Source organism: Antechinus flavipes, chromosome 3 (assembly GCF_016432865.1).
Source record: "Antechinus flavipes isolate AdamAnt ecotype Samford, QLD, Australia chromosome 3, AdamAnt_v2, whole genome shotgun sequence".
In the NCBI taxonomy this organism is placed as follows: Eukaryota; Metazoa; Chordata; class Mammalia; order Dasyuromorphia; family Dasyuridae; genus Antechinus; species Antechinus flavipes.
Genome location: NC_067400.1, coordinates 117,156,902 through 117,179,641, shown reverse-complemented (window position 1 = coordinate 117,179,641; position 22,740 = coordinate 117,156,902). Strand labels below are relative to the sequence as shown.

The following is a 22,740-nucleotide window of genomic DNA, read 5'->3' as shown; positions in this document are numbered from 1 at the left end:
TCATTGAATAAATGATTAATGACCAGGGAGGGAAATTTATTTTGGAGAATATACAATTGGGGGAAGAGGAGGAGAGGGTTGATAGCTGTCTCCAAGGATAGGAAGGGTTGTGCTGTGGAGGAATGATTAGATTTGTGGTTAGGCCTCAGGGTTTAGGATTAGAGGAATATTTAGACTTGACATCAAGAGAAAACTTTATAACAACTGGGGCAGGAAATGTAAAATCACTCCAGTATCAGTGCCAACAAAATTTCATGGACAGTACTAAAATGATGAAAGAGATAATACTGGAAGAAGAGCCCCTCAGATGGGAAGGTGTCCAGTATTCTACTAAGGAAGAGGAGGGGACAATTACTAATCACTTTGGTAATAATGAAGTGGTTAGGCCAAAGCTGAAAGAAGGCTCAGTTGTGGATACATCTGGTCATGAAAGGAAATCCAACACTACAAAGATTAATATTAAATGGTATAGAGGGCCAGAATTCTGGAAAAGTATACTTGAAACAAGGATATTTACAACAAGGTGGAATTGACAAGATAATGGTTCTCTAGTTCACATACATCTAGTATGATATGATATAATCACTCTAATTAGCACATACTCAGTATGTTGTAATGATGTAATTGTAATAGGGTATTTAAGGGCTGAGAAAAGTGGAGACAGAGTGAGTCAGTCAGAGTGAATAGACTGTGAAGGAGACAATAAAGACTTTAGACTCTATTCTAGACCATCCTCGTGGTGACTATCCTGCTAAGATCAAGGCCCATCTGAAGGACCCCCAGAAAGCTGATTCAGACATTACAACATGGGAATCGGGAATGTTAGATTTATGAAAAAAGATAAAAGTTGGATGTGGTCAAGCAGGAGATGTTAGATTAAACAGAAAAAGATGAGAAAAGCAGGACTGGGGTATAGTCTCAAAAATGACAAAATAGCTGTTTGAAGGCAAGGCAAACCATTCAATATCATGGTAATACAGTCTTATGTTCCAACTACTGATGTCAAGGAGGTCAAAGTTGATAAGTTCTACAAAGACCTATAATGTCTGCTAGAAATAACAACAACAACAACAAAAGATGTTATATTTATCATAGGAGATTGGAATGCTAAAGTAAGAAATCAAAACATAATTGGAATGACAGAAAAGTTTGTCTTGGAACACAAAATGAAGGAAAGAGATTAAGAGTGATAACACATCATTAAAAAAAACAAAAAAACAACTTTTTGAATAACCCAAAATGCAACTCTACATATGGATATCACCAGAGAGTCAATATAGAAATCAAATCAATTATATACTTTTGGAGACAAAGGTAGAGAAACTCTATACAGTCAGTTAAAACAAGAACAGGAAATGACTATGGCTCAAATCATGAGCTTCTTATGGCAAAATTCAGACATAATAATTAGAGCTATATTGTACTATATCAAATTCTAACTATGGTGGTAGTGGTAATGATACTTGTCCTTCATTCTTAAAGAGGACTAAAATGATAAAAGCATGTTAAGAGTCAAATTAGTGTGTCCAAATGTGGTTGATCAGACCAACAAAAGCTTGGAATGCTCTATTCATCAGGCACATGTCCCATGTGGACATTTGGGGTGGATTTTCTAAATCTGGAATCTCATGTTTCTGATAAGGGCATGCCATGCTGGGTGTTGTGTGCCCCTCCCCCCCCATGTTGTGTGATCAATTTCAAAGTTCTTTTTATTTTTTTCTGAACAAGAAATCCTTAATTAACAGGAGCAGGCAACTTGAAAATAAAAGATCAATGGCTACTTCCATTTATGCCAAAAGACTTGGAGTGAGGGTTGACAGGACCTTTTTTTTTTCTTTTAGTCCTTAACTTCTTAGAAGAGAGAGACTTTTGAGAATATCCTTGTATCTTTTTTTTCTGACTACTATGTCTTTGGCAAGTGCAAATTTGGTTTTCAAACAATGTGGCCAGACCAATGGAGTTATGCCCTCTGAAGTAGAGTGTAAATGCTTGGCAATTTGGTTTGAGAAAGGATCTCAGTGTCTTGTACCTTATCCTGCCAGGTGATCTTGAGAATCTTCCTAAAGTAATTCAAATGGAAGCAATTCAGTTTCCTGACATGGCACTGGTACACTGTCCAGGTTTCACAGACATACAATAATGAGGTCAGCATAATGATTCTGTAGACCTTCAGTCTGGTAATCAGTCTAATACTTCTTTTCTCCCACACTAATTTTTTTCAATAGCATTTTATTTCTCCAGCATGTAAAAATAGTTTTCAACATTCATTTCTGTAAGATTTTGTATTCCAGATTTTTTCATTCTCCCTCTGGGAAGCAAGAAATCTAATATATCTTCCCTAAGAGAGCAAGCAATCTGATATATCTCCCATATTTTCCTTTAGAGCTTCCCAGAAATTAAACTAGCTCTGGCAATGCATGTCACCCTTATTATCAATGTATATGTACCTAGAAAGTACTGCCAAAAGTAAGTGAACTTATGCACAGCATTCAAAACTTCTCCATTTGCTATAATCAATGGTTCCACATATGGATTATGGTGCAACTCTGTTTTCTTAGGGTTAATTGCTAGGCCAAAATTAGAACAAGCAGCAGAGAAGTGATTCATACTCTGTTGCATCTTTGCTTCACAGGCTGCATTGAACGCACAATTTCCTGCAAACAAAAAGTTACAAACCAACATTCCCTAAACATTAATCTTGGCTTGTAGCCTTTTGAATTTGAAGATTTGCTATCAGTGTAGTAGCTAGCTGACTTTGACACCATATTTGTCCTCATTGAAGGTGTTTAACAAAATGCCTGAAAACTTCATGCTAATAAGCATGGCAGCAAGCACATGGCCCTGTTTTACACTCCATGTAACTAGGAAAGCAAGACTGCATTGTTCATTATCCAGAAATTGGCCAAATATGCTGTAAAAAAATTGACAAATTCTGCCATATAAAAAAGTGGAATGATGGAAGATAGTGGCTTCTTCCTCACTGAAAATCTGCAAGCAAAAGCTGGGTAAGTATTGGTATGGGTTAGAAAAGATGATTGAAGTTCATTTCAACTCTGAATATCCAGCTTTCAGAATTTTCATGCATTCAGTTATCTCTGTGGTTCTTAAATCTCTATCTTCATTCTTTTATTAACTTTATTAACTGAATATTCTACTTACATTTCTTAATTAATTATTTCAAATGTAGCATATCTGAAATCAAGTTTTTAATATTTCCTTTCCCAAAGTCATCTCCTTGGTCCACTTATGTTATCTCTGGGTACAGAATCATCATTCATTTTCTAATTAGCCAGGAATGAGGCTTCAGAATCTTCTTTTTGTTCTACATATCGCAACTTTCAACTGGAATCTCCTTACTTCAAAATCTTCATCACCTCTTTTCTATAATTACTATAAGCTTCCTAACTGTTACTTGTTTGTAAAACTTTCCTTCTGCAAGTCATTCTGCTTAACACTCCAGAACAGACTTTTAAAAACACTGCTTTCTTCATGTTACTGACTTAGTCACATCTTTCCAGTTGATTACTAATGTATTTCAGTTGACTTTAACAGGCATTTATTAAATATCCAATTAATGCTAGGTAAGAGGGATACAAGATGAAAAACAAAAAGTTTTTACTTCAAGAATCCAATGTTTGTAGAGAGGATAACAAAATATTTACATAAATAATGTTTCAAAGATAAAGTAAGATTAATAAGTGCAAATGAGAGGTCTAGTTCAAATGTTAAATAAATATTGGGAATAGATCAGTGTTTTCATATGTATGATAATATACATAATATGTAGTAACAACAGTATAATAAAGTATAACATCATAATGTACAATAGCGACAAAAATATATTTAAAGTGACTTCCTATAAATAATGTTACAAAGTCTAAATCATTTAGAAATTAAAACTAGAGTGGAAAAAGTTATCTCTACAACTCATTTGAGACTTAATGAATACTGTTTTGTACTACTATCTCTCTCTCTTTTTCTTTTTGGCCGAGGCATTTGAGACTAAGTGACTTGTCTAGAGTCATACAGCTACTAAGTGTTAAGTATCTTGAGACTGGATTTGAACTCAGGTCCTCCTGACTATCTACTGTGCCATCTAGCTGCCTCTATACTATTCTTTATTATTATTATTAATAATAATATTAATATCTTATCTTTCAAAAGAGACTATATTCATTTCTTCTAGTTTTCTTTGTATTCACTACAGTGAATGTCTTTGTAGTGCTGTGTACTTAAATGTTCAAGCAAGGTTTATTAAATACCGACAAAATGTCAGGCACTGTGCTAGCACTGGGAATGCAAAGAGGCAAAAAGAAAGCTCTTGCTCTCAAGGAGCTCACAGTCTAATGAAGGAGACCACAAACAGATATATACAAATAAGCTATGTGCTAAATAAGTGGAAAATAATTAAGAGAAGGACCGCATTAGAGTAAAGAAGGATTGGGAAAATAGTATAAAAGATAGTGAAATAAAGTAAGTGAAGCTAAGTGACCTTTATGTGACAGCTAACTATTTTTGAACTCAGATCTCCTTGAGTTTTCCTGATTGGTATCCACTGTGCAGCCTAACTGCCTATAAACAATAGAGATATTACTGATTTGAACTAGGAAAAATTTAAATGAATAAAACAATCAAGTACAACTAAGAGGGGAAAAATCTCAAATATTGATGCAATGGAATCAAAACAAATTTGAAAAACATTATTGTCAAAAAAGAGCAAAAAAAATTTGGAGCTGGAATATTTAATATGCAATGTTTAGATGCCAGAAAATTTGAGTTACCAAAATAGGATTAATTCTTTTTTGGCTTGGATAAAAAACAGTAGTACATCAGAGACAGTGATGATGGGTATTCTTTTCTCAAGTATGATGAGACTGAACTGAGACTATTATTTCCAGTTTTAAATGCCAGCAAGATGAAAACAAATTACAGGGAACTTAGGGGGGAAAAAAAAGCCAAAATGATTACAGGACAGGTATGAGTGAATTATGAGAAAGATGAAAGTGTCTAAATATGTATAGTTTGGGTAAATGATGACTAAAGCAGTTAAAGGAGACATGACAACATTCCTAAAACATTTAAAAGGTATAAACACTAACGATACAGAGAGGAGTAATTAAGTGTGATATGAGACTATAACAAAGTAATATAATAAGATAAAATTAAGATAAAATAAATCTAAAATTTTAGAGCCTCAATCAGTGCCTGGCAACAAAAATACATACATCATTTAAAAAGCATATATCACATTAAAATTAGACCACAGGGGAAAAAGAAGTATAAAATAATGCTTGAAAATAAGCTGAATGATTAGATGTTCTTTTCTGCTAGTTTTCTCTCATTATATCTGGAATATCCATTGTATATCTGTAAAAAACTTTTTCCATGTCACCAAACATCCATATCTTAAATATGGGTTATTTATAGCTTCCTAATGTTTAAGCATTATGTTAAAACATATCATGCTTCTGTCACCTAAAAAAACTCCCCAATTATTTTAAATGTGAAATCACATGTCAATGCAGTTATTTGTCTTTAGAATTAAAAGGAAATATAATACATCTCGTTCTAAATTAATGTTCTAACAATCAACTTTTTTTTGAAAGATATTTTGTATCACTTCATATACAAAATAGTAATATCACCTTCCTTCTCAAAATTCAAGAGAGGGGATGGAGGGAAGGAATGGATTTGGAAATTAAAATAAATAAATAAACCAATCACTTATTTTAAAAGAACATTCAATATGTGATATATAAAAAGGCTGGTAAAATGTATTTTAACACAGCGGGAAGATACATTGGATTTGGAATCAGAGGATTTTCCTTTAAATCCCTGTTTTATATAATTTTGGGCTGTGTAGAGAAGTGGGAAAAGAATTTTATGTAGTGTTGTGTCCATTCAAAATTCAAATCCTATAACCTCTAGCAAGACACAATCTTTTTGAATTCTAGTTTATTTGTAAAATGAGAATGTTGGACTAGATTACCTCTACTATCCTTTTCAACTCTAAATCTGATCCAATAATAATATGAATAGCACATTCTAATGGGAAATACAAATAGGACTTTAGATAAATTTGTGCCCTACTCACTATATCCTCTCTCATATAATCTGTTGCCTTCTTCATCTAAAATTCCCCCTCTACTTTATTCCTTGTTTTACTCTAACATCCTTTTCTCCCTTTTAAGGTGGGTAGAAATAAAAATCTGAACTATTTCCTCTCTCTTCATTCTCTTCCAATGCAACTAATTCTTAATCCATAGTGTGATGAGATTCAAGGAAAATGTCTGATGTTATGTCTAAAGGCCCATGAGCTAAAGAAAAAACATATTTGTAAATAGAAAAGGCAGAAGAAGTAAATAAAAGACCACATTTTACAAGCAAAGGTAGATTAAATTAGGACAGTAACAGAAATACAGTCAATTTTCAACTTTCATGGAAGTAATGTTCCTAGAAAATGGTACAAAAGTAAAAAAAAGTACATGTTGATATACTGAACTTATGGGAAAAAGAGGGATTTAGGCTCCCATGATGACTGAAACATGTAATTTTTCACTACAGAAAGCTGAAATACACTTTTGTGCATGTAATTCCTTGTAATAATACATTAATTTTGATAATATGCACTTTTCCTAATATAGTAACCATGAAATAATAAAATACTTACACAAACTAAAACATGTAATATGTAAAACTTTCTTACTATTACTAATTCCCTGGAATTCTGTGATTTTTTGTGTAAACATTTCAATAATAAAAAAAAAGATTTGACAATATTTACTTTTCATAACACATGAAATCTACAGTACCATAAATACAGTAAAGAATTTTTAAACTAAAATATTTTTTAATCCAAATCTTACCTTCCACTGTATCAGACAGGGAGGATGTTGTACCATATACTATACTGCTGTAAACCGCTATTATCTTGGCCATCCTATTAAAACCAATGGAGAAGTTTTAATAGGATTTGGGATTTTATTTGCTGTCGTTGGAAGATGCCAAGATTGGCAAAGCATTAATATCACCCCTGACACACTGTTCTTCCCAGCTGGTGGATAGACTGGAGATTGTGAAGGATATACCAGCTTGAAATAATTCATCAGTGTTATCTACTTCATGCACTGTTGGAGATCCTTAAGGGTTTCAGAGTATATGGAGGCATAGCAGAAGAGGGGTGACCTTTAACCTTGATGCTCAATAGATGATGGAATCAGCAGTCTTGATGTTTCTGGCAAGCTGGTTAGGTTTGTAGGAGCTGCAGAGATTCTGGCACAAAAGTTTACCTAATACCTTTATTTTCTCACTAAGCTGCATCACTGACTTTCATGTTTGGGCTTAGGGCCCAAAGGACTTGTACTATGTGCTTTGGAAGTATAACTGCAACACAAAACTTGATTTTTAAAGACAAAGAATAAAAAATATGCAATGAAACATAGGAGCTCTTTACAATGGTAGGATGAACAAGACTAGGGAAGCACCAGCTGTTCTATAAACTTGATGAATCAAGCCCCTCTTTTTTCAATGTGCAAGTAAAAATGAGGTTAATGATAAAAGCAACTGAATGCTTGAAGTTCCAAAAGTTAAAATGAGAATGTTGAGAACTGACTATACATATGGCTGAAAGTACTCATTGGCTCTGCCTGAGGCTCGCTAAATTAAAGATGTGGGCATAATATCCAAGTGACAGCTAAAGATATGGGGCTGTTTTGGTTTGGTTTTTATCAGCTATAATATACTGCTGACTAATCTGGAACTTGCAGGTCACTAATATCACTAATATCTCTTTTTCTATACAAACTATGATCTAACCTCAGTTATAGAACTCAAGCATAAGATTTTATCCATTCCTACTGAATTTCATTTAATTAAATTTAATACAATGATATAAACTGTCAAGACCTTTTTGTATACTGTCATCTAAAGTATTAAGATATCCCTCTCAGTTTGGAGTTATCTGCAATTGTAATTAATTGAATATTTATAAAATTATTAAATATTAATTTAATCCAATTCAGAGATGTAGGAGGTAGCAGTTACTATTTGTAGATTGCTATGTAAGATTCTAAGACTGTTTTTCATTCCAACTACCCTTGACCTGTAATGCCAGAGAAAATGAACAAGATAGAGATTAGAGAACAATTTAATAATTTATTAAAAGAGAGAGATTTACTAGAACCAAATGGATCCATGGTTGGTCCCAGGGCTGAACTATCGTCTCAAAGAATCCAGCTGTGAATGTGGGATACAAGATTCTTTTATAGGATTACAAGAACGATGACATAATAATGGGGGAGGTACCTGGATGGGGATGATCTGATGGGGTGAGGAACCTAGGATGAGGATGACATAATGGAGGCAGGCACCTAGGATGACATAATGGGCGGAGGTATTGGAGAGGCTCCTGATATTCTAATGATGTCTAAAATGGAAAAAGACCTTTATCCTATCAAACATTAAGAGGGAATATTATAGCCTAAGGTCTAAGATATAAGATCTTTATCTTAAACTTAAGAGGAATGGTTATAACCTAAGGCAGAGTAACTGAATAGGATAATTAGGGAAACTGGGTCAGGACATTAAAAGAGAACTGTGGCACAATAGACCTCTCCATAGCAAAGATGACTACTTCTAGATATCTTCCTAATTTTCCTCTCTCTCCAAATTTTCTTCTTAATCCATTTGGCAATTTTCTCCGAATCTTGGTGGATCCTTGTTTTTCTCCTTTTGTAGATGTAAATGTAGATATCCTTTTGCCCTCCCTACTACACCTCTTCCTCTCTGATCTGTTTTCTATACTCATCTCTAAAATATCTCTTTCAACATATTAATAATTTTCAGTTTACACTTCTATGTAGATGACTTCCATATCTATATAACCCATTTCTAATTTTTCCCTACATCTTCAACTGTTTGCTGAACTTTGGGCTGGATATCCAGTCCAAACCTAATATTGAACAAATCTCAAGCTGAACACACCATGCCCTTAAATAGTGGAAGATTTGATAATTTTTCCCTGTTCAAATACAAAAAAAGTAAATAGAAAGATACTTAAGAATACTATAGCTATTAATATATTTCACCTTCTTACAAAAGGGAAAAAACTGATGGCATGACTATGCCTACCTTGTCAATATTTTATTTTAAAAAGTATGTTTATGCTTTATTTTTTTTCAGCAGTAAACATTTATAAGCAGAAATAGGGCAAAACAACAACAACAACAACAGAAACCCTGAATAAATGGGGCTATTTACCTAATGATTACCAAACAGTCCTAAGAATTTAGGATCTCTCAGTTTTTGAAACTTTAAACTCTAGTTTGTCATGTTGAAGAGTGAGGCAAAGAAGAGGTATATCAAAGCTGGGTGGGGGGACTTTCATTTACAGATGCAGCAACTAAAAGAAATAAATGGGCCCTTAAACCTTGCATCCAAAAAGCAGATTATGCCTTTTGTTAGATAAATTTGACAATATCCTTTCTATATAAAAGGGAAAACTATGTGAAAGGTCACAGAGCATTATATTCAGAACAGAGGCTTTCAGTCTGAATTCCTGAGCTTTTGCTTTTCTGGGCCTCAGTTTCCTTATCTGCAAAAGAGGACATTAGACAGGTGATGTTTAAGATCATTTCCACCTCAAAAAAATTAAATAATACTATGAAAAACTTCTTCCTTTATGCTCTTTTGAAGCTACAAAAATACCTAGTGAAAGATCTTTCTTCTTCGGCTGGGTCCTAACATTATAAAGTAAAAGTACAGCATGGTCTAAATTGTATAGTTTGAAAATTCTGAATTTGAATGAATTTGAAAACAAAAGGGAAACCACCACAATTTACAGATATATAGAGTGAGGGGAGGATGGAAGAAGCCAGAGAAGGAGGAGGCAGGGATGCTTAATATTTAACAAAACCACTGAGTTAGGGGAAAGCTTGCTCTCTTAAAAGGAACAAAGATTTTGCTGGATACCAATTGAAAGTATATAGTGGAAAGCTACATAAAAATGTTAACCAATTAGATTTTTCTCTTTAAAATGCTGAGTTTATAAATCAATTTTAGAGATTAAGGATCAGTGGTTTTGAGAGTCTCAAACCCACATTTTGGTAGTACAACCCATTACTTAGAGTTCAGAAAATCTATGTTTACTACATACAGATGATTTAGTTTCATAACACACATTTCTCATTTAAACATCTGTTGACTTATTTCTGGATCAAATACACACTGGTTTAACCAATGGCAAAAGAGAACAGATGAATAAGAATAGACATGTTTTGTGGCACCAACATAGAGAACATTCCATTCTCATAACTGACAGGCTATTGAACATACATACCTTGATTTTCCAGTAAACTTCTTTTAAAAACTATTTCAATGCTAACATCTCTTTAACATTTAAAGGTAAGCAAGTTCCTTCACAGGTATAAGCATGGATAGACTATTTATCTTGGATGATTCTGATACATTTTTGTTCAGGGTATGTTATAGTAGAGAGAGCACTGGATTAGTAATCAAAAGATGTGGATTTTAGAACACACTATACTATTCATTAGTTGTGTGATTTTGAGTATATATTACTTAGCATTCAGGAGGACTTCACTCATCTCCTCATTTGTAAAATAGAGATACTGGATTAAATGACTTTTTAAGGTTCTTTCCAGCTCTAAAATTCTATGATTCGATAGAAGCAAGGAAATAATCTCTAGACATTTTCCATCTTAAAATTTTTATGAAGTGTAAAGAATTTTAGGCATGGTAACAATTCTTGCATTGTAGAGTTTCTATGAATAATGACCGCAAAGAAAATTCTTAGTTTGCACCACAATGATTCAAATTTGAAATATACTTCAGTTTCAAAGGAGATAGGTGAATATAATTTTTAAATGAAAAAGACAAGAAAACCTTACTTTCTGTAGGTATAGCAACTCATCTAAACTTTTTTCACTTCTAGTGAACTAAGTGAAAGTCTAGTAACTAAAACAACTCACTATACTTCTTACCAGTGGAAACATGTCCAAAAGTCTATAATCCTAAAGGATTAACCATCTTTTTTTGGACCAACTAAAAGATTTCTTATAACTACAAGAGAAATATGAACATTAAAATAATTTAAAGTATTTGAAAGACTGTCCTATTAAAGAGGAAAAAGATTGAGATGTCAGAGGAAGGTATATTCGTGCTCAAAAAAGGGGGAAATTCCTAATAATTAATGGCATATGAAAATAGAATGGATTGAATTCTCTGGTACTTGAAATGTTCAAGCAGGACTGGATGATCATTTGCTACAGATGTTATCTAGAGAGAATCATGCTCTGAGTAAAGGTTAGACTACATGCTCTCTGAGTTCCTTTCCAAACCTACAATTCTATAAAAAACATTTGAAAGTAGGGGTTCTGAGTAAACAAAATAAATGAGAAAAGACGGTAAACTCTCAGGGCATTTTCCATTTCTAACATTTTTACAAAGTGTAAAGAATTTTACTTTTACTTTGCTTAGTATTACTTTCCTCAAAAGTTTTTCATTTTTTAAAATTAAAAAATAAAATTTTACCAATCAGTAAAAATTTGCTTTTCTTTCTCTTATCCTCATTTGGGATTGGTCTTACTTGACAAAGATAGTCAGATGATATAGTGAATACAGCATAGGGCCAAGTGTTCTGAGTTCAAATCCAGTTCTTAGATGCTTACTAGCCATGTGACTCTGGGCAAGTCTGTTTAATTTCCCTCAACTGCAAAATGAAGAAATAAATAACAACTCTCTTCTAAAGTTGTTGTGAAGATTAAAGGAGATAATATTTGTAGAGCACTTAACAGTGCCTGGCACATAGCAAGTATTTAATAAATACTTGGTTCCTTTCTTGATTATGCTTATTGGTCATAATGGTTTAAAAAACTGGGGGGAAGTGAGAAACTGAGGAGGAGAAAAGAAAACTAATGAGTAACAGAAAAATAAAATAATATGTGTTGATGAGGCATGAAATTGGGAGGTTCCCTGGGAGAAAGAAAAGTATGACAGCTTTGGAAACAGAGTGCTGAATGTATCATGGACTTTGAAAAAATCCAAGTTTGTCTATAATAGAAATTCTTCATTTCACAGACAATTTTCTTTGTATAAAGATATGTTCATATTTCCTCTTTTTTAAAGTTTACAATAATAATTTTTTATTTAAAAAAAGTTGCTCGTACATGATAATTGAAAATATGTTGTTTTACTAAAATGTAATGTTCTATTTTCATCTTCAATGGCCTTTTCCAATTACATGAAAAGTTACTAATCACGTACACTTTGCCAAATATAAAATTAAAAACCATAAATTCTGCAAAATCAAGTGTACAACTTACAGGTTATTTCCCTTCAACAGACTGAAACATTCCTCTCAGTTCCCATCACAAAAAGTATCTTCAAATTTAATAATAGATTTTTGGTAAACTAAGATAGGATCTTATATTTAATAGCTTAAAAATAAGAAAGTAAAAAGTTACACAAGGAGTACTAAGAATTGGCTATTATGAAAAAAAATTCATAATATAAATGATCACAGGAAAAGAGTACTATATATGGAAATATTCAAGAGCTAATATAATTTTATTAAGTTAAGCACATATAAAGTATAAAGAAAAAGCTGTTTGCTTCCATGAGTGGGTTAGTATTTCCCAACGTGTCCAGGGTCACGATTATCAGTCTGGTTTTGTAATACTTTTGCCTTTAGTAATATCAAAGGATATTGTTAAAATATATAAAGCAACATTATTCTTGATTATAAAATAATTTAGTTTAAGTTATTACCTACTATATAACATGGCACATATATTTTGGAAGGGTTTCTGGGCAAGAACTACAAAATCAAAATAAATATAAAGCATTATCACAGTTTCAAAAAGATTGATAATCATTAGTTTGGGACCTCTAAGTATCACTTTGTATAAAATATAGTAATTTACCAAGTGGCACCTTAGTAATAAACCCAAAAGAGTTAAGACAACTTAAAAACAATCTGATTTACTCTCAAAGAAAAGTTTGCATACGCTTTGGAAAATTGAGCTAAATGATTAAATAACAATTCTTATGAATGGATCGGAATTAAAATATATATAATTTTTAAAAAATTATCCTTTCTTCTTTAATTGGGTAACTGAAAAATTATATGTTTTGTGTTATATAGTGTTGCAAGTATTACGCTTGTGCATATTCAAGAGAAGGCAGCAGCATGGTGTATTGAGAAGAGAAACTATTAGACATGTTTCTCATGCCCTGTACGATTCTCTCTTTTCTTGCATATGTTATTGTACCCCTTTTTCTCCCAGAGGGTCCTCTTTGTGTCAGTGGCAGTAACATTGCCACTGTTTCTCCTTTTCCCCTCTTATTTTTTATTTTTTCAGTAGAAAAAAAGCCCCCTAAATTGAGGCGAATAGCACTGTCAGGATATAAGACAAACAGAAGACATTGCTCCTAAATTTGAGGAACATAAGTAATCCTTTAATCTGAAAATTTTTTCAACTAGAAGGGCATCATAATTATAAACTTATTTAAAAAACATTTTTAAAAGCTTAAATTAGAGGCATTATATAAAAACAAAAAATATCACAAAAGTTTAATTATTCCATTTTTACTGGAAAGCAACCATTTTCTGGCAGGTCACCTTTACCCTCTATCAAATATACCTCCAATCAACCCTCTGTTTCTTTCTTTCTGAAAGGACTTTTCATAGTGACTGAAGTATAATTTAGAATCAGTCTCTAAAACTGGAAGTAACATTCATCTAAATATGCTTGCCAAGTTTAAAAATGTTTTAGGAGTTAAACTGAAACATGTTGAAAATGACTCATTGTGGACCAGAATATACACTGGAGGAAATAAGAGCTCATTTACAAGTGGGAGAAATATACTCACACTTCATCTGTGGTAATTCACTGGAATTCCCTTCCAGTAAACATCATATTTTAAAATAATCATGGAAAATATCTTACTTTTAACTGTAGTTTTATGAGTTGATTTAGGCAGCTGCCACTGCAAATATTTTATATGTATCTTTTTATAGGACATGGGTATAATTACCAAATTTAAATCAATGAAAAATTTCTCTATAAAGCAACAAATCAGATATCTATAGAGAGAGCTGCTTGATCATTAGATATCCATAAATTGTTAAATAATGGATAAAGAGTAAAATAACTTAGGGCCTTAAGCATCTACGATATCAACTTGAAACATATTTATAGATACACAATGGCCTTTCTTTTGCATACAAAAAATTCTACTCATGAGAATGGCCAGTAACTTGAACATCACCCCTACCCCACACTCTCAGCCCCTCTCTGTGACTATATGTTTGCACTGATCTATGTTTCCTTTCTATAATCAAATGTTATACATCTGCTATAATGAAAGCTAGGATAAGGAAAAGCTGATATCCATGCAAGAGAAAACAGATCATACCTCATATGGGCAAAATGAAGAACTTTAGTCTCATTAGCTAAATAAATTCACTAATTAGGAACCTAGTGAAATACAGCTATGGACAAGTGTTTTACTTGTTTATTATAGAAACATTACATTATTTCTTCTGCACGCATATCTTGGGAGAAAATTTCATCCAATTCAAAATTATTTCTTGAGTACTTTCAATATGTAACCCTATATATCATGTAATATATGATGAGTGACAGTCCCTAATTTCATTAAGGTTATAAATCAATTACTCTGAATTAAGAACTAGGCTGAGAGTAAAGGAATTTAGATTTAAATGCAACTCCACCATTATTTGTTACCTATGCAACTCTGAATAAATCATTTGAATTTTAGCTTTCTCATCAAAAAAGAATAAGGATAATCATATACATAATTTAATTCTGTCAAAGAAATGTGAGGATAAAAGGTAGCAAGAAATGTGAAAATGTTTCAAAAGTAACAAAATGATTATCATGACTAATACTTACATATAGCAATGGATCTCATATTATTCAATTCAACTCAGATTGATAAGAATTTTTAAGTGCCAGGCACAATGAAAGCTCTGGTGACACAAAAAACAAAATAGTCTCTGACTATTTTGGACCTTATGTTCCGTTAAATATTTGAGTAAGGGAAGAAGGAAACAACATATCTATATCTATATCTATATTTATATGAACAAATATAAAACAAATGCACAGATTGATAGGGTAGGAGAGCACTAAAAATTAGGGGAATTGAGGAATATCTCATACCAGTAAGTAGAACTTCACATTTGTATTACTAGCTCATGAGGTTGTTTATGAAAAATGATACAAGTTTTCATTTCAAACATTTTACATGCATCTTTTATAACACAACTCTAAGTTCTTTGATGTTTTCGATTTTTTTGTTTCAATAAAGTTCATGCCATATGATTGACTTATGTGCCAACTTAGGAAATTCTTGCATAAAAATTCCAGATAGTTTTTTTATTAAAGGGCTTGACATTCAATAATACAATATAAATTTTAATAATCCTCTAAACATGACTTCGTTCAAAGAACTATGGAAGAAGGGACTGATTTTAGTTTCCTATGCTTCTGTCTTTTGACTTTGAGGAATTATAGGAAGGAAACTATAGCTAATGCTGCTGCTATTGCTCAGTTCTGGGGGGCCTTTTGAATGTGTTCTATGGTTTGGGGAAAATTTACATTGATAATAAAGTGTAAGCTAATAAGAGAGATGATATATCTTCTGCTTTTCTCCCTCAGAAGGCATGAGGGAGGGAGAAAATATCTTCCATTTTTTTCTATTCATTCTTGCTAAGCTGTGGGGGCTAGGAGGAACAACTCTCTGGAGGTTTTTTTTTGCTTTCTTTGTTTTATTACAATTGATAAAAAGGTAAAACTAAGATTCATCCTTTAGAGAAAAGGGGTCACATGTATCCAGCAAAACTAAGCAGAGAATAACAAAGCCGCAACCTGGATCACTGGTACTATATATTCCAGAGGCACAGTAGAACATCTATGACCAAAAACCTAAATATAGCTTTTAGACCTTTTTGTAAATGAAATACAGAAAGGATCTGGCCTGAACCACAATTGTTTAGAAAGACTCGACATTTCTCTCTTCTGAAAGCTATCAAGGGCAATTAAAAAAAAAAAAGCTTAACTGCTAGAGAGGACTGGAGAACGTGGAACCACTACAAGTACAGGAGCTAGGAAGAATTCAACTGAGCAATGTGTGTTTGATAAGGCAGCATCACTATGGCAACATAGAAACCCATCACTCACTAATTAAATGTACAAATCTCAAAATCCTTTACTGTATTCTCTCCTTTAAAAACAGAAAAGGGGAAAAAAAAAACTTATCTGATTACTAGAAGCTCAACATTAAACCAGTATTAAATAGATGACAAATAAAGAGTAAAAGAATATTAAAAATTCAGAAACTACAGGTTTGTCCAAAATGACCTAAAGCACAAAACTAAAACTTATCTATGTCAAGTATTCAAACTGGCTCAATGAATGGCCTGGGAAAAATTACTTTTCTCTGACTCCCAATAACCTTTCCTATAAATGAGGATAAAATGTTATTTATAGGGGAGTTGTGAGAACTAGAAAGACAATGTAAAACAAGAAAGAAACAACAAAGCACTCTAAATTTCTTAAGAAAAAAGGTGCTTTTAAGAAAAAATTGCAGTATTCTCTCATCAGTTGTTATGTAACAACCAAGGATATACATAGTGGGTTAAGAGAAATAGAGAATTTGTTTTCAGAGATATGATTCAGGGCAATTAGTATGCTAAATGTTGAAACATATTTACTTACATTTTGATAGTAAAAGAAGCTAATATTTAGAATTTATCATGATACAACTCAATACAATGAAAATATAATATTTTTTCTGTTTTAATCATATAGCTATATGGAGAAAATCATATGCTCATGTATACATTTAATAATAATGATATTTTACTGACTGAAAGGTTAAATTACTTGCCAGAATATATTAAAGAGCCAGTACATGTTAAAGATAGTACTTGGAACCTATATCATCCTCATTATATAGGCTAGCTCTCTATCTACTACTACCACATGCTATCTCTCATACTATGCGCCTTAAAGGCCCATAATTATAAATTATCCTCTTCTATTCATCTCTTTCATGAGATGGAATATTCTGGTTAATCAGATATTCTGATCGATAGAAAAGTAATACATCTTTTCAAACTCAGAAAAGAGCTGGAACAGAGCAAGGGAAGAGAGGGCCTCCTCCTGGAAAGGGAACAAGTAAGCCAGTATACTATTCATTATTCTAGACTTTATCTGGAGGCAAATTACCCAGTGGGATCTGGATCTTGATTTTAAAAAGGGGCTCGTGAGTTGAAAAATCAAGCAAAATAGATGTAGCAGACAAGAGAGCCTAATCTTGATTGTCAGTGGAGAATTATAAAGGTTGGAGTCAGAAGTGTGAGAATGATACACCATTCTGACTTTGTGGTGTAAGTGGACTGCTTTCAGTTTTATGATTTCTTGAATACAGGCATACCCTGTGAAGCTGGAGAAAGAAAGTCCTGCTATATCTTGGGTGCTTCAGGCTCATCTTAAATGTCAATTGCACCTGTATTATTAATGTGTCTATCATATGTAAGGGTCTGTAAAAGAAAATGCTGGGCGAGCTAGGTGGCACAATGGATAGAACACCAGCCCTGAAGTCAGGAGGACCTAAGTTCAAATCTGGTCTCAGACACTTAACACATCCTAGCTATGTGATCCTGGGCAAGTCACTTAATCCCAATGATCTCAGGGGAGGAAAAAAAGAAAATGCTGAGTAACACAAGTATAATAAAAAAAGAGTTAAACAAAGCCACAGTTTCCATTCTCTTCTCCTAAAGTTTGAAAAATGAAGTTTTGAGATTGAGAAGCTATGAAATCCTGTCTGAGGATGAAGAGTGGTTGATTACTTAAAATCTGGATTTTCTTTTTTTTAAACTTTATATTTTCAGATCCAAGTGTCCTTCCTCTTTCCAACTTTTACTTAGCATTGAGAAGGCAAGAAATGATAACCACTGTATATGTGAAATCCTGCAAAACATATTTCCTCATTAGTCATGTTTGGAGTTTAAGATCTCTTTAGCAAATATTAATCTGATTTTAGTACTAAACCAGAAATAATATTCTGAAACAAACATAGACTAACAAGATTTACTTTAAAAGAAAGTAATGGAGGTTTCTAATTTTAAGTTCAAGGATAGAAAAAAGAGAAGAATTAACTATCTGGTATATATAACGTTCGGGCTAGCTTTCTGGAGGACCTCAGGATCAGTCCAAGTCCTTGGTCTTAATGAAGGAGGCAAGAGAGTTCCCAGGATGGTCAAAGATAGAATGTCTCATTTCCAGTACTTCTCTGCCCTTATATATCTTAGTACAATTACATCATTACAACATACTGAATATGTGTGAACTAGAGAACCATTACATCACCATACTAAGTATATATGTGAACTAGAGAACCATCATCTCATCAATTTCCCTGAGTTAACACCTTGTTCAAGTATATTTCTCCAGAGTTCCAGCTCTCTACAGGTATAGTATTCATTCATACATTTAAAAAGGAGGCATTTGTTTGATTTCTTTATTTAGGAATATCTATAATTTTTTAATAAGACTATTAATATTAAACATGCTTTATTATATCACAAAACCTTTTGTAATACCTCAAGTCTCAAAATTTCTCTTGAAAAATTATGTGGTAGCATTTCCAATCCCTCTGTTTTTGTTTGCCTGCATTTTTGATTTCCTTCTCAGGTTAATTTTACCTTATTTCAAAGTCCAATTCTTCTTGTGCAGCAAAATAACTGTATGGATATGTATACATATGTTATATTTAACATATACTTTAACTTATTTAACATGTATTGGTCTACCTGCCATCTGGGGGAAGGGGTGGGAAGAAAGAGGGGAAAAATTGGAATAGAAGGTTTTGCAAGGGTCAGTGCTGAAAAATTACCCATGCATATATCTTATAAATAAAAAGCTATAAAAGAAAGAAAAAGAAAAATTATGTGGGGGGAAGGCAAAAATGTGGAGCTAAAAATTTCAAAAAAAAATTCAGTGTTAAAATTGTCTTTACATGTAATTGGGAAAATATTTTTAAAAAGGGAAACTTATGTGATAAGTTATTAAAGATTTATTTCAAGCTTATTTAATATGTAATATTTATTTTATGGTAGAAAGCAAACTTATGTATGGTTTTAAGTATGGCTCAAATATAAAATGTAATTATATAGATAAAAGGGCTTAAATTCTAGTACTTCATGAATCAATAAGTTTAATTTCATAAACAATGTTTAAGGAATGATGGTATCTTCATTTTTATCATGAAAATTCCTTTAAAAGACATATTCTTTTGTTTAGATTTAATAAAAGTCAAAGTCCCCCTTTCTTTCCCCCTTTAACAAAATGTAAAAGTTTGAAAAACTGATGAACATTAATAGCAATCTTCAAGACACTTACTGTTCTAAGAGTTGTTCATGTTTTTCTAAAGCATCTTTTTCAGCCATAAATGCTCTTTCTTTTTCAGCCAGGGCATTATCCCTTGCTTCTCTCAGATTCCTAGAGCAAAAGCAAAAAAAAAAAAAAAAAACTTTTAGTAATGACTCCAATAGCATCTATTTAATACTTCAATACAAAATATATAACTAAATAAAAATTTTAAAACCTTAGTATACTAACTGGAACTCAGTCCCAGTGTTATATGCATCTTGATCAATTTTTAAAAAGAATCTACTGTGTTTTATATTTGATTTAAATATTTTTTATTTACCTGGTAAACCTTAACACATGTGAATTATTATCATTACTATGTTCAAGACAGAAGTAGAATGCTAATGCTCAGTACTAATTATTAAGAGTGCTATATGATGGAAAGCAAGCTGAATTTGAGCTAGATGGGTGTATACTTTCAACTCAGAGAATGATCCCTCCATAATAAAATATAGAAAGAGCAAAACCTAATCCTGATACATGTAAAACCAAGAACTGAGATTAGAAAGAGTAATAAAATAGAATTCACTCAACACCAAGGATAAGCCATAAGGAAAAGTGATACCATAACAAATTTGAGCAGACTTTTGAAAAGAAAATGATTTGCTCACAAAGACTACAAGAATATCTGGAAGAAATAAAGCAGGTGCTCATAAATGAAATTAAAGCTTTAGAGAAAAGACTTATAAGAATTATTAGTGTTGAGTAGAAGGCAGTAAATCTTACTTAAGAAACAGATTATACAAGTCAAAAAGAACCAAACAACGTAATAATTATATGAGATAGCAAGAAATAAAACACATCAAGAGATGGAAAAATTGAAGAAAATGTGTTATCTACTACCAAAAAATAACTGTCCTAGAAAAAAAGTCAAGGAGAGATAATCTAAGAACTCGAAAATTATGAAAATAGAGAAGGCCTGGATATGACAAATTATTTTGGATAATTACAATACAAAATTCACAATACATAATCACAAACAAAAATTGCCCATATCTACTAAACCAGAAGACAATTAAAAAAAAAAAACCCAAAGGATCACTTACTGAAAGCCTAAAAGAATTGCTTTAGTACTGTCTTAATCAAAATTCAGTGGAAAAAAGTCAAATAAAAATACAAGTAGTCAGGAAGAACTCAAATATTGAGGAACCATAGTCAAAATAATAATCAGCATCAAGCAAGATCTGGTAGTTGCAGCTATAAAGAAGAAGAGATTGTGGAATGCAATATTCCAAAAAGAAAAAGAAAAAAACTTATTAAAAAAAGCTTAACCCAGTAAAACAGAATTTAAATATAAAGGGGAAAATAATCTTTAATAGAAAAGAGGACTTTTCAAGTATTTCCAATGAAAAGGCCAGAACTTAGCAAGTGTTTTGAAATATAAACACAAAATGTGAAGAGAAACGTTTAAAAAAAAAAAAAACTATATTTGAATATACTGTAGCCTATTCAACATGTAAAGGACTGCTTGCCATCTGGGGATGGGGGTGGAGGGAGGGAGGAGAAAAATCGGAACAGAAGTAAGTGCAAGAGATAATGCTGTAAAAAATTACCCTGGCATGGGTTCTGTCAATAAAAAGTTATTAAAATAAATAAAGGAAGTAAATTAAAAAAAACTATATTTGAGAACTTATAAGGAGCTTCAGGATTATATGAGAAGGAATAAATGCTTCTTTAAAACTTTAATATCTTTAAGGATCATAGGAGGAGTTAAATAAGACAAACAAGTGGTATGGGAAAGATGTTTGGCTAGGTTTTATTTTGATGTGCTTATACAAATACAGTTTGACCATAACTATTATAATATTATGAAATTAGAAACTTACATATGGAAGCCCAACATCCTCATTTTAAAGATAAACTAAAGTTTTAATAATTTACCCCTTTTTCATTTGTTTTTGTTTATTTTTTCACTTGGGATATTTCATCTATTTTCATGGTTTAAAAGATTACCTTAGTGTTCCAGATCTGTAATTCAAGGCCTGCCTGATCTTTTTCTTGAAGTCCCTTTCCCTACCTCCAAATTCCTGCAAGAAATCTTCAACTAGTTTTCCTGTTAACAGCTTAATTCAAAATATCAAAACCAAACTCATCTTTGTTCATACGTTTCCTTCATGTTCCTAAGCTCAAAATCTTTGAGTCTCCTTGGACTCTATCTCCTCCCTAAGCAACTGATTGATAATAGGCAAATCCTATTACTTCCATCTCAGCAATCATTTACGTACTCATATTTTTTTATTATTATAACTTTTTATTTACAAGATATATGTATGGGTAATTTTTCAGCATTGATACCTGCAAAACCTTTTGTTCCAATTTTTCCCTTCCTTCTTCCCATCCTTTTCCCCAAATGGCAGGTTGACCAATACATGTTAAATATGTTAAAGTATAAGTTAAATACAACATATGCATACATGTCCATACAGTTATTTTGCTGCATAAAAAGAATTGGACTTTGAAATACTGTACAATTAACCTGTGAAAGAAATCAAAAATGCAGGCGGACAAAAACAGAGAGACTAGGAATTCTATAAAGTGGTTCATACTCATTTCCCAGAGTTCTTTTACTGTGTAGTCGGTTCAATTCATTACTGCTCTATTGGAACTGATTTGGTTTATCTCATTGTTGAAAAAGGCCACGTCCATCAGAACTGATCATCATATCGTACTGTTGTTGAAGTATATCTGGTCCTGCTCATTTCACTCAGCATCAGTTCATGTAAATCTGAAACCATCCTGCTGATCATTTCTTACAGAACAATAATATTCCATAATATTCATATACCACAATTTATTCAGCCATTCTCCAATTATTGGGCATCCACTCAGTTTCCAGTTTCTGGCCACTACAAAGAGGGCTGACACAGACATTCTTGCACATACAGGTCTCTTTCCCTTCTTTAAGATATGTACCCATATTCTAACTGTACTTACACAGTCAACATTCTTACTGAAGCTCTTGTCAATGCTTTTTTTTTTTTTTTTTTTTTGCTGAGGCAATTGGGGTTAAGTGACTTGACCAGGATCACACTGAGAGCAGATTTGAACTCAGGTCCTCCTGACTTCAGGGCTGGTGCTCTATACCTAGTTGCCCCAGCTCTCATTAACAAATGTAGGAATGTCAAATGTGATTTTATTTGCTAATTTCTTCTCTAATTCATCCTTCATGATAGCTCTGACAAAATTATTTCCCTAATATACTATCACTGCCATGGTTTAAAAAAATCTTTCCCAAAGTCTAAGGAATTAAATATATACA

At 32.4% G+C, this 22,740-nt stretch overlaps 1 protein-coding gene across 2 annotated transcripts in view; it reads right to left on the bottom strand.

Moving 5' to 3' along the window:
• Nucleotides 1-22,740, bottom strand: part of PIBF1 (progesterone immunomodulatory binding factor 1) — a 294,559-nt gene that overhangs the window by 191,049 nt on the left and 80,770 nt on the right. For both annotated transcript variants that reach the window (XM_051983913.1, XM_051983912.1), the window contains one exon: nt 19,452-19,550. In XM_051983913.1, coding sequence (XP_051839873.1) covers nt 19,452-19,550 — 99 coding nt within the window. The remainder of the gene's footprint in view (nt 1-19,451; nt 19,551-22,740) is intronic.